This window comes from Sarcophilus harrisii, chromosome 2 (genome assembly GCF_902635505.1).
Source record: "Sarcophilus harrisii chromosome 2, mSarHar1.11, whole genome shotgun sequence".
Lineage (NCBI taxonomy): Eukaryota > Metazoa > Chordata > Mammalia > Dasyuromorphia > Dasyuridae > Sarcophilus > Sarcophilus harrisii.
The window spans coordinates 316,317,473-316,331,447 of record NC_045427.1 but is presented as its reverse complement, the minus strand read 5'-3'; the positions used below and the strand labels follow the sequence as shown (position 1 = coordinate 316,331,447).

Genomic DNA, 13,975 nt, shown 5'->3' with positions numbered 1-13,975 from the left:
AGTAAATTAACAGTCTTTCATTTAACTTATAGGACAATGATTAGAATGCTTTAAAAAAATAAAATGTAGTTTTTTTAATTTTTAAATTTATTTTTTAATTTTAATAACTTATTTATTTTTATTTTTAATAACTTGTTTTTTAAATAAAAAAGAAAAGAAAGTTACTTTCTTAAATAATGACATGCCCAAGAGAAGGTATAAACTACCTGAATGTTGTGGGCACTACTGAACAACTGTTGAACTTTGATTTATTATTAAAGCTTTTTTTTTTATAGTATTGATTTATTTGTTTTAAATAGGTTTTGCTTTATGCCCTTCCACAACATTTCATAGTGTCATAAGATTGAGAGCCAGAAAAAAAAAATTATCACTATTTAGAATTTAGCATTATTTCCAGAATTAGCCAGGAAAGAAAATCCTTTCTACTAACAATGTAGTTAAAATGACACAAAATTTCAGAATTTTTATTTTAGAATTTTCATTAAATTATTTTATTTTTTTTAAGGAACAATAATTGCAACATCTCTTCAATAAAGCTATCTAAATTGAAAAGCTATTGCATACTACAACTTTATTCTTTGTATTAAGTCAAAATAATATGTAGGTGAAAATAAATAATAAAAACAAATTTTGTGGGTTTTATATACCATCATCAAGTCAACTTACACATATTTACACATTTATTTTTTAGGAAACAGAGTAGAATACCATTCTGAATTACAGCAAAAAATATAAGCTAGAAATAACCAAAGGGCTATTGTTTGCCTTTTGAAGTTTAACTGAAGCAGTAAGACAACACAGTACTTCATCATGGGACTTGATTCTTCCAAGTAAATATAACTTGGAGGTTTTCTTGGTCTTTTTAGAAATCTAGTTCACAAAGTTTGCAGACAATTAGATGGTATCAGCTCTGGCAAAAAGTGCAAAGAGTTCACACATTTCACATTTGATTCTCCAGCTTGTTTTTATTGGGAATGCTTCTTGTGTTTGTTGGCACATGTTCCATCTTACTTAATGTCCATTGGCTCCTTCTGAAAGTATCCTGGAAGGTTCTGTATACCTTGCAGTAAGTATGTAAAAAAGTGCAGGGGCTGGCACCAAAGCCAAGAGTGGCAAGTCTTGCTCTAATTTATCTACTCTGGAAATGGAGATTATTCCATAGGCATGAAGTAACCAGTGGCTGAAGAGAATAATTAACCTTTTCTTTCTGAGAAGAAGATCTTTGAAGGACTGTATATAATAAAATAAAACAAAAAAGAAATGAAGATATATGTTTGACTAATAGAATTTAATATATCTTAAAGTATCTGAAGTTCAGAATTCAGAAAACTATTGCCTATATTTTTACATTAAAATGTGACAATATATAGTGAAACATAAAAGTTTTTTGGACATGGCCAACGTGGAAACTTCTTTTGCTTGATTATACTTATTTAAAGTTTTCATTTTTCTTGATTTCTCAATTGCAGAGGATTGAGAGGGATAAAAAGGAAATATTTGTAAAAAAAAATTAACTTTTAAAAGTGTGACAAATAATCATAATCGCCTTTGAGATGCAAATAAAAATATTTTCACCATCACAATTATAAGAAAGCAAGTGATTTCTATCTTCACAGCTGGCTAAACTGTGGTTATACAGTGCTATGGAGAAAAAAAGGGAGTACCATTCCATTCCCTTCTCCCACCTCTAAAAGTCTGATGACTACAGAAACTAAAAAGGATACATGAATATTACACCTTTTTTAGCTCTATTACAGCATCTCTTAGTATGTAACTCCCCATAATCACAAATTTAAACTCAAAAGGTGCTGAAAATAATTTTTTACTCAAGTTCCAAATATCTAGAAAAGTTTAAATCACCAAATTTATGAAACATCACAAAGATAACTCCTGGATGGGGAAACTGCCTCTACCAATTTGGCTGAGCACCTTTTCTGCAACTTATATTTTTACACAGTTGCCCAGAGCACTGACAAGCTGTGATTTGCCAAGGTCACACAGCAAGTATGTGTCAGATGCTAAACTTGAACCCAAGTCCCTAGACCAGATTAGGTAATATATTCAGTATAATTTTACTGTAAGAACACATTTGGTCATACACTAATTATCTGCGAAAACATGTATATAGCATTGTGACAATACAAACTCAAAAGTAGATTTAAAAAAAAAAACAAAAAAAAAAACTCCATGATCTATGGAGGGTATAGAGTAATACCATAATTATCCAAAGAATAGAATTCAGGCAATCTCAAATATCCAGAACTACAATGAATTAGGAATTTAAAAAAAAAAAAAGGCTCTCTGGTAGTGAAGAGTTGTACACTCCAAGATAATGCCAGGTTTCCTCTCCTTCCAGAAGGAGAGAAACCATTGCTGGGTAGTGGTTTATAAGCTAATGCATAGAATGAGACCTGGGAAGATCCTAAGTGCTAAATAGCAGCAGCTGAGGTGGGATACACTGACCAAGGAGAAAGTAGCAGACATTCATATCTCTGAGAAAGGAAGAGTTAGCGCAAAAAAGACCAAAGATGGGATCACCTGCAGTCTGGGGAGACCTACATATATTTCTCACTCTGAATTCCTGTATTATCCTATGTGCTCAAAATTATGACAATCTTGAGTTATTAAAAGAAAATGTTCATTATATTAAGAGGCATGTTGCCAGGATGGTGGTAGAACAAAGAACTCTTCACTGAAGTCAATCAATCTAAATTACCAAGACAGAGGGGATGCAATCTGTTTTATTAGGGAGAATATCTAGATTGAGAAAATTTTAAATCATGAAAGTATTAAAATAAATATACTCCATTCAAGATGGGAGGGAAATGAAAGATCCTGACTGAAAAGATCTAATGCTGAAAAGAATAAATCTCAGTTACATGAAAGACTAGGCTTTAAACAAAAACTACCCTATCTTACTGTGCTAGTATTTTTCAGCAGTTTATTAAGCTGTTAGTAAGTTGTAAGAGTTATTAGACATTCTCGACTCATATATAAAAATGGCTCTTAAATCTATAAGATCTTTAACAATAGGTAAAAAGGACTCTTACCTCTATTTCTGAAGCAGACATGTATACAGCCAGGGTGACCAAGGACAAGACTAATACAATATATGGAAAGGCATAATCTGCAGGACAAATAATACTGTGTTTGAAAAAAAGAATCAAATCCTCATCTTAAGTAAATTTTAGCAAAAAAACAAAAAAATTTGACAATTTTACAGAAGCTGTCTTTGAAAAATCTACATACCTAAATTTACCTTTGGAAAAAGTCTGATTATCAACGTGCTTTGAAAAAGCAAATAACTATGCCCAAATGACTATAAAACTGTGCATACCCTTTGACCCAGCAATATTAGCATATGGTCTGTATTTCACTGTTCAAAGAAAAAGGAAAAGCTTCTTAAATGTATAAAAATATTTATGGCAGCTCTTTTTGTGGTAACAAAAAATTAGAAATTAAAAGGATGTTCACCAATTAGGGAATGGCTAAATAAATGGTTGTGATATATGATTGTGATGAAATATTATTGTGCTGTAAGAAACAATGAGCAGGATGCTCTAAGAAAAACCTGGAAAGAGTTACATGAATTGATGCAAAGTGAAGTGAGTAGAACCAGGAAGAGATTATAAACAATAATAGCAATACTGGATGTTGACCAACTGTGAATAACTTAGCTATTCTTAGCAATACAATGATTCAAGACAATTCCAAATTGTCTTGATAAAAATGCTATCCATTTCCAAAGAAAGAACAGATGGAGACTAAATGGAGATCATACTTTTTAAACTTTATTTTTCTTGTTTTTTATTTGTTTGTTTGGTTTTTTTGCAATACAGCTAATATAGAAATATGCTCTACATGATTCTAACTTTTAATGAATAGTTCTTAAGATGACTACTTTATGGTATAATTTGAGATCTGGTAATACTAGACTAGACCCCCTTAACTTTTGTTGGGGTGGTTTGGTTTGATTTGGTTTTGTTTCCATTATTTCTCCTGAAACTTTACTTGTCATTTCACCACATGAATCTGTTATTTTAGCTAGTTCTTTAAAGTAATCCCTCAGAAATTTAATTAGCATAACATTCTAAGTCTTTAAATTAGGTTGTACTGTTATTTTTTATAATTTTAGTAGGTATAAAGTATATCAAAAGGCTTGTTTTAACATGAGTTTTATGGAAATGTTTTGCATAATTTCACATGTGCTTTCTCAATGGGGGGAGAGAGGGAGGAAGGGAGAGAATCTGGTACTAAAAGTTTTAAAAAACAAATGTTAAAATTGTTTAAATGTAACGGGAAAAATATTTTTTTAGAGTGTTTACCTTCTCAATGAAAGGGAAAGATAAAGAGGGAATTTGAAACTTACAAATTATCCTTTAAAAATGTTTAAATTTGTTTTTATAGGTAATTGGGAAAAAAAGTTAAAACATTCCTTAAAAAAAAAAAAAAGAAAAAGCAAATGTATCATTAAGATCTCTCCCCATGTAAAAATTACTTAACTTTCCATTTCATGTGAAGTAATTCAGATAGTCAAATAAGGAAGAACTAATCAGAAAAGAAAACTTTAACTAATATAAGTATAATGATGCAAAAATATTAAGTATAATACAGAGAAGAAATATACAGAAGTGAAATGAGAACCTGGAAAACAACAAATACAGTGCTGCATAAAGGCCAAATTTGTCTTTGAAAAAGAAATGAGATGTTCCTCCCTTTGTTCTTTTCACAGATGGGGCAGTATGGGTATATTAGACAGTCTATACTGTCAGACACAATTATTGTGCTGATTAGTTTTACTTAACTTCTTTCCTTTACTTTTTTAATTCTTTGTTACCAGGCTCATTGGATAGGAGGGGAAGAGATATAGTCAGAAATGAAGGTGATGTAAAAACAAAAGATATCAACAAAATATATTTTAAAAGAATAATTGGCAAAATAAGGTAATGCAAATATATGATATCAAAAGCCATTCCCGAAAAGCTAACTGGTAAAAGGATATAAAGTTTCTGAAAAAAGAAATGTAAATGATAACCATTTGAAAAATGCTCCAAATTACCAAAAAGAGAAATGGATAATAAAACTGTGGTTTCACTTCACAACAAGAAAATTGGCAACAAGGATAAAATATGAAAATAGTACTGCAGGAACTGTGGAAAGGCAAATACATAAATACTTTTGGTAAATTAATAAATTAACATTTCTGAAAACAATTTGGAGGTACATGAGAAAAATGGTCTGAAAAATACTCTGAATTATTAATATCATTACTAGACAAATATCTTAAGAATATCAATGGCATAGAAAAAATATTTTCAGTAGTACTTCTTGCAGTAACAAATAACTAGAAACAGGATGAGTGTCCATCAGTTAGGGAATGGCTAACAAACTAGCATATTAATATAATGAATATTATAGTGTCAGATGAAAGAAAAGGTGAAAAAGAACTCAAAGAATCTAGGAAGACATGAAATGATCCATAATTAAGAAGAATAGATATAATAATATGCAGAAAAATAACACTAAAATGCATCAGGATTTGAATTACAGCAATGACTAATCTTGATTCCAGAGAACTAATCACAAAACAACTTTCTTCTCCTGAGTAAAAAGGAGGTGGACTAAAAGAACAGAATATCATATTATGTTGTCAGAAATGGTTGATGTGCTTCTAAGACGAACTTACACTTTACTTCAAGTATAGGTGTTTAAAATGCTTATAGAAATAAAATGACATTTTATATACAAATAAAAATGTATTTCACTAACATGACTCCACTTACATAGAAGGCCTCCTCCAACTGCCTGAATGACGGTTAAAATTGGGAAGAAGTAAAGTGCTGCATAAATACTCTTAAATCGATCAGACTTCCCTAAGCCACAGGCAATCTTCTTTACCAGAAGTGGTCGGAGTAGCATCATTAATACCAAGCAGAAGGCATAATAGATAAACACAATGGTATATCTATAAAATAAAATTAGATCAATAAAATTTAAAGTAAAAAATAAGTAAGTGCATAATATGATGCTATTTCTATGAAATCAAATTTTAAGTAATTTTAACTAATATATTAGTTTTTAAGTTTTCTTTCATAGCCATTTTCAAATCAAAAGTCTAAGAAGGTTCAGAATATATATAATATATTCTTTGATGTGAGGATCAAGTTTTCAGATCTTTTATAAAAATAATACCGGAGTACACCTCCAGAAATGTCATAAATTTAAAACATTGATTTTCATGTGTAGCTTACAGAATCCATCTCAAAATTTTAGTTACATTTTCTATCTCCATACATTCTCACAAGTTAGGCAAATCCTTCTCACATTTCAAAAAGCTCTATCCTAAATATCTAATCCTAAAATATTTCATTAGGCTATTTGGATTTTGTTATATATGGTATGTAAAATAATATAAATGTGTATACTTATCTTTAAAAGGCCATGTGATTTATCTTCATTAATACTTTTATTTATTAACAAAAAACACACTTGAGGATTAATGCTGACCTAAGGTACACTTTTTCATCTCTATCTCCCTCAAATTCACTCAATGTAAGTTTTTTTTTTTGTTTAGCATGAAATAAAAAGCTCACATGGTTATAATTCTTAGAACCCTAACATCAGATTAGTGTATTTTCTTTACCAAGAAAAATGTACCAATTATAAGTATCAAAAATATAAAAGGAATAACTAGTATTCTCATTCATATTAACATCTCATTTTCATAAGTTATTATTTTTAAATTGGGACATTTTGATGAAAATTAAACATTTACTATATCATAGGATCATAGATTTACAATTATAAGGGCATTTAAAACTAGTCTTCCCCATCTACTCTCTCTAGCCTTTACTCTCTCTCATAGTTCTTTATTATATTTAAGTAGAGATTTTTAAAAAAATTTTTGGCAGTTGGGTGCTTAGCACAGGACCTAACACATAGTCAGCACTTTGTAAATGTTTTTGCTTGGCTGATTATAATTAGATCTAATCATTTACACTTTCACTCACAAATTTTCAAGTGTTTCCTTCTTGTCTACCTAATAAAGTTCACATTCAAACACCTGGTATTCAAGGCTCTTCAGAATAAAGTATCACCCTACCTTTCTAAACTTGTCTGTTACTACTTCCTTTCACATGGTCTCTATTCCAATTAAACTAAGTTACTTGCTATCTCTTGAATATGGTCTATGGTCTTTGTCCTTTTCTTCTATTAAGAATCCTAACTTGTTCTTAACTTGAAGGATTCATAAAACTTTTCCAGATACTTTCCACTAAGAAAAAAATTTTCCTCCATGAACTATATTAAGTACTTTTCACCTTTCTGATACATTTTAATATTATTTATGTGTGCATATCATATTGCCCTGCTGCATTATAAACTAAAAGTAAGCAGGGGTTGAATACTAGCTGAAATTTTTCTTCTTTAGGGCTGACTAGAAGCTAAATAAATGTTAAAGTGAAATGAAATAAAGTGAACTAGGAAAAACTCTATACTTACAGTGGGTAGACAGCTTCATGAGTACAGTGTATTGTGGTAATATAATCAGGACTTGGGTTATAGAGCATGGTATACCAGTCAGAAAGCATTAATACTCGACAAGAACGAATTTGCAGAACACCAACTGGATCACTCACAAGTAATGTAACAATAGCTGCGATACTGCATTCAAATAAGGCAGTTACATGCTGAAATAATGCACTGGAACTAGAGGGAGAAAAAGGTGGCAAGAAATTTATAAAGTTTTATGTAGCTATTTCAGAATCTGATTTCTTTTACCTTTTACCAAAAAACAAAAAGAAACAAACAAAAAAAAACTATATACAGAGAAGGTACAAATATGAAAATTGAGAAGAATTTTAAATTAATCTAGTAAATAAGAGATACCTGTACCAGTTTTAACACTAGCAAATAGTACAATTTAAGTAAAAAGTTACACAGAGGGGCAGCTACATGCTAACAGAGTGGATAGAGCACTTGTCCTGAAGTAAGGAGGACCTAAGTTCAAATCTGATCTCAGACAAGTATCTACTATTAGATGTGTGGATTCTGTCAATTCACTTAACACCAAATGCCCCCGTATCTACTACTAGATGTGTGATTCTGTCAATTCACTTAACCCCAAATGCCACCCCCACACACACATACACTATATTGAAATTATCCCTACCCCTTTAAAATTAAAGCCCAACTATGACTATTACCAAAAAAAAAAAAAAGAAAAAAATGTTTAGTGGGAGCTTCCAGTTTACTTTGCTGGATATATTTCATGAAGAAGTAATTTCGGGATCATTAAGATGGTTTCAGAATTCACTGAACAATCAAACCAAAGAGCACTGCTTAAGAGACATCAATCAAGAAAGATATGTTACATGGTTCTATCTTGGACCCTGTTATAGAAATGTATTGGATAAAATTTACAGATAACACAAAGCTGGGTGAGCAAGGTATTTGATGACAGAACTAAAGAGATCTTGAAAAGCTGAAATAACAATATAAAATTTAATAGGAATAATTATAAGGTCCTGTAATGGTAATTCAAAATGCACCTAATCAACAATGTGAAGTAGCTGCTCAAAAAAGCAAAAATTTTAAGTTGCCCAAACAGAAAAGGTACTTTCTTGTATTTTTGTCTAAGAACATCTGAAACACTGTATCCAAAATTGATCCCCATATTGACAAGGATGAGGTAACCAAAAGAGAGTAAGTAGAATGACAAGAGGACTCAAAATCACATCACATAAGGACTGGTTGGAATAATTAGGAATATGAAACCTAGCAAACAAAATATTTGGAGAGGATGATGACAAATATAATCGCCAGTCATCTGAGAGTTCTCAAGAAAAATTAAAATTATTCTTCTTGAACTTAGGGAAAAACTAGGGTCAAAAATGGAAATTTAAGGGAGTTTATGCAAAAGTAGAACCAACCATTTCAAAAAGTGAACACACTATTACTGCAGATGGATGAGCACAGAATGGAATGAGTACCTGTTGGGGATGTCATAAAATGGATTTATATTAGACTAAACAACCTATAATGTCTCTTTAAACTTTTAAAATTCTATGATTAAGGATGCTGCTTCAATAATTTAAGGATCTTTATTTAAAAGTTAACTTAAAAAAACTTGAAGTTCAAGTTTTCTCCTATGGTTAGTTTCCTTTTTTCTGTATGGTACTCTCCACTAAGAGTGAATAGGGATTAATTACTGCTCAAACAGAAGAACTTATTTCCCTACTCAACAATTTCTTCTAAGACAAAAAGTATGTCTTGGTCTATTAGAGGTCTGCTAGCAGACTGTACCTCTGAAGATTAATAAATGTTTATTGAATTGAACAAAACCTTCCCATCTCTTTCGGCATATGCTGACCTATTCCAATTTAACTCTTGCGAGTATTAAAACAAACTCACAACAAATTCAACTGAATATATCTTAATAGAAAGGATAAAACTATTGGGATAAAAGTCATTTTCAGGATATGGATACAGTCAGACCACAGACTACTTATTTAAATATCAAATTCAAAAGCATATTAGCATGAAGGGAAGACATTGTATTTAGTTAAAACATCTTCAGTCTGACCTATTTAAACAGTTATTGAATGTCCCCCAAATATGAAATTATTTCCTACATAGTTTCATGCTATAATAATCCTTAATGTAAGTCCTAAAATGACTTCCTAATCCCTAAATCAGACAAAGCATGTCATTGTTGATAGTGATATTATTACAATTTATCTTTAAGTTTATCATTCCACCAACCTTCTTCCCTCATTAAGTTGAAATCATTTTTAGGCACTGTTCTCTAAGAAGCCTCTAAGAAGAAGAATTCTTTTATGAATTATTTTGAATGACTGATTAGAGTTAAGTGCTAACTCTTGAGCAAAGCACTGTACTAAGTTCTGGGAATAAAAATAGAAAAGATACAGGCTGCTCTCAAGGGAGTCAAACACTAACTTTGTAAAGGAAATTAACATTTTCTGATGTAAATAATCACTCCCAATTTATTTGTGCTTTCCTCCTAATTTTTTAAATAGGATTAATCCAATGACATCTGTATTATTGTAAACAAATGTTACTAATCATTCGACTAAATTAAAAAACTTTTGTCAATTCTGTAATTATAAACATTAAGTCACAGCACTGCACAACAACTAGATACTATACCATAACTATATAAAATCATCTTTTTTAATATCCTCAAAATAAAAGAAATATTTACTTTATTAATTAAAACTAACCAGATTTTGGATGACTATGACTCAACTATTCAACTAGATCAGTGCTTATAATCTGAAGGTAAATAATTGAAAATATTTAATTTGAATGCTGTAAGATATTTTTACAACAGGAGTTCTTAATCTTTTTATCATGGACCTTCTGGGTACTCTTGTGAAGTTTATGGCTCTCTTCAAAATGTCTTCACAATGCATGAAATACATAGGATTATCAAAGAAACTAATTATATTAAAATATACTTATCAGCATTTTACAAAGCACATTCATAAATTTCAGGTTAAGAATCCCTATCCTGGAAGATCCTTTCCCCAGCCAATTTCATCCATAAGCAAGGTTAACTAACCTCTTTTTGCCTGAATACCACTCAATGAAGAACCAGTGGAGAACAAGAGGAAGCAGGGCCATAAAGCCAAGGTAGAGCCAGTCATAAAGTTCTGGTGACTCTGTACACGGCTGACAATATTTCTGAGAATTTGTTCTCTGTCCTCTTGGGCACACCTAAAAAATACAGAAACTTTCTTATTTATAGAATTATTTTGGGAATATTAACTGAAAGCATAAAAACATAATTGCTCTGTAAGACCATCATTTCAGCAGTCTTCAGAAATTAAAGACATTATTAAACCATAAGTGTGCTCCCTTCATGGAATCTACATAAGATTTATAACTGTTATTAAATATTTTATGATGAATGAACTCCATTTGCTAAAGCTATTAATAAACAATGGGAAACCTACTTATTAACTGAATTTAAAAATAATTCTATAGGGATGTTCTGTGGGTAAAAACACTAATCTATACTATTTAATATGCTACAGTAAATAATAAAAATAATTAGAAATTACTATAAAAATGATTTAATATGTGCCTAAATAAATATAACTTTGCAGGAAGAAACTGCATTACTCTGCAGATAATCAATATAATAAAATATTTATTTTTGTGTTAACTTTTCATAAATTATGGAAACCTTTAAGTAAAGCAAAAGAACAAAAATTTTACTTTTTAAAAAATTTTAAAAAGTGAGGAAGATCAAAAACTGACCGATGAGAACCAGATCATTGTACAAAGCAACCTTTAAGTAAAGCAAAAGAACAAAAATTTGACTTTTTAAAAAATTTTAAAAAGTGAGGAAGATCAAAAACTGACTGATGAGAACCAGATCATTGTACAAAGCAATTGTAATATTATGCAAATATCAATTCTTTTTTTTTTTTTTTTGTAATCAAGGGATCTCAGTTTTTTTTTTTTGTTTTTTTTTTTTTTTAATTTAATAGCCTTTTATTTACAGGGTATATGCATGGGTAACTTTACAGCATTAACAATTGCCAAACCTCTTGTTCCAATTTTTCACCTCTTACCCCCCCCACCCCTCCCCTAGATGGCAGGATGATCAGTATATGTTAAATACATTAAAATATAAATTAGATACACAATAAGTATACATGACCAAAATGTTATTTTGCTGTACAAAAAGAATCAGACTCTGAAATATTGTTCAATTAGCTTGTGAAGGAAATCAAAAATGCATGTGTGTATAAATATAGGGATTGGGAATTCAATGTAATGGTTTTTAGTCATCTCCCAGAGTTCTTTTTCTGGGCATAGCTAGTTCAGTTCATTACTGCTCCATTAGAAATGATTTGGTTGATCTCGTTGCTGAGGATCGCCTGGTCCATCAGAACTGGTCATCATATAGTATTGTTGTTATAGTATATAATGATCTCCTGGTCCTGCTCATTTCATTCAGCATCAGTTCGTGTAAGTCTCTCCAGGCCTTTCTGAAATCATCCTGTTGGTCATTTCTTACAGAACAGTAATATTCCACAATATTCATATACCACAATTTATTCAGCCATTCTCCAACTGATGGACATCCATTCAGTTTCCAGTTTTTAGCCACTACAAAAAGGGCTGCCACAAACATTCGTGCACATACAGGTCCCTTTCCCTTCTTTATAATCTCTTTGGGATATAATCCCAGTGGTAACACTGCTGGATCAAAGGGTATGCACAGTTTGATAACTTGCAAATATCAGTTCTGAAGTACATAGGAGATGAGATGATTCAGATCAGTTCCAATGGTCTTGTGATCAAAAGCACCATCTATACCCAGAGAAAGGACTGTGGGAATTGAGTGTGATTCACAACATAGCATTCTCAATCTTTTTGTTGTTTACTTGCATTTTATTTTCTTCATCATTTTCTTTTCTGGTTTTGATTTGATTTTTCTTACACAGCAAGATAACTGAATGACTATGCATATATTGGATTTAACATATATTTCTACCATGTTTAATACATATTGGACTACTTGCCATCTAGGGGAGGAAGGTGGGAGGGGGAGAAATGGAACATAAGGTTTTGCAAGGACTGATGTTGCAGAATTATCTGTGCATGCTTTTAAAAATTAAAAGCTTTAATAAAAAAAATTTAAAAATAAAATAAATTTTGTAATTGCTTTTCACAGATAATAAAAAAAAAAAAAAAAAACTGACTGATGAAGCCCTAAATAATAGTAAAACTTACCCCACATTCTCCATATATCTCGGTTGAGCTATTTTTATATATCAATGTCTTTCCACAGTAAAGTCCAAGGCATGCTGGTTGAATATCAATAGCTTTTGAAAAATAAATGACAAAATTGTAACCTATTACTGAACATACTAATGAAATAACAGTAATCGAAGCATCTTTGTGCAAACATTAGAACATATTTCAACGTCACTTCAACATATCATTAATCTCGGAATGCAAGCTAAATATTAATAAATTAGATTCATAATTTTAAACAATGAAATTACTTTCCTGGGCCTTTGAAAACCCTTAAGAGCTATATTATTATTATTATTAATATTAACTTATTACTTAGAATTTTAAACTGAAAATTTAAATTTCTCCAAACCTTTTCAATCCTTAAAGCACTATTAAAAAAAAAAAACTTTAGATTCAGCATTTTAAATTTTGAGGTCACTCCCCCATCTCCATGCAAACTGTTAAGTATTACATAAACGTTATTAAAAAACATACAGCTTCTTAAAATTTTGAATTCACTCAATCTCCACTCTTTATAAACCTTAATGAGATGCATAAATATCACTCATGATACGCATTAGATTCAGTATTTTAATTTGGAAACCACCGTTCTCTCTCTACTGCTAACACATAACACAAATGGACTTCTTTTCTAGTGAGTTTATTTCACTTTACGGTTCAGCTTCCCCCGCTTCCCCTCACGTTCAGGCGCTCCGACTACACCCCGCCCTGGGCCCCCGGAAATCCCAGTCTCTAGGAGGTTCATTTTCCCGGACACACGGACCAGGGTCGCGAGGAGACTGCGGCTGGTCCGGCAGAATGGGGGGTGGGGAAGGACGCCTGAGAGAGCGCTGGAGGGATCAGGCCCGAGCAGCCTCCACCCCGGAAGAGTGAGGCGGCGGGCGAGGTTAAAGTCTTCATGGCTACCAACGACCACTGACCACTCACCCATTGGCCTTTAAGACTGACAACCAAGACCAGCCTAAAGCCTGCACCAGCCAGAATGATTACATCCGAGCCGCAGGAACCCCCAAAACTGGTAACTGTGGCGACAGCTTGACTAAAGCTCCGCCCTCTGCCTAGGGGCGACTAGTTCCGGAACACTCACCCATTGGTCTTTCTGATTCCGGATCAGGAAAGGCCACACCACACAGACAATCACTTGGGAGCTCTAAGCTCCTCCTCCTCTTCCTCCAGAGAA

The 13,975-nt window shown here is 31.7% G+C and overlaps 1 protein-coding gene across 2 annotated transcripts; it reads right to left on the bottom strand.

The window, feature by feature from the left end:
* Nucleotides 1-556: 556 nt before the first annotated feature.
* JKAMP (JNK1/MAPK8 associated membrane protein) lies at nt 557-13,965 on the bottom strand. 2 transcript variants are annotated; one of them, XM_031952667.1, is made up of 7 exons: nt 13,883-13,965; nt 12,769-12,860; nt 10,583-10,737; nt 7,501-7,707; nt 5,784-5,965; nt 3,051-3,127; nt 557-1,230 (listed from the first exon to the last, which is right to left on the bottom strand). In XM_031952667.1, the coding sequence occupies exons 1-7, from the start codon at nt 13,884-13,886 to the stop codon at nt 1,012-1,014; spliced, it is 936 nt and encodes a 311-aa protein (XP_031808527.1). In that variant the 5' UTR covers nt 13,887-13,965; the 3' UTR covers nt 557-1,011. The 2 variants fall into 2 exon arrangements, with proteins under 2 accessions (XP_031808527.1, XP_003759363.1); XM_003759315.3 differs by lacking the exon at nt 13,883-13,965 and adding an exon at nt 13,723-13,871.
* Nucleotides 13,966-13,975: the final 10 nt, after the last annotated feature.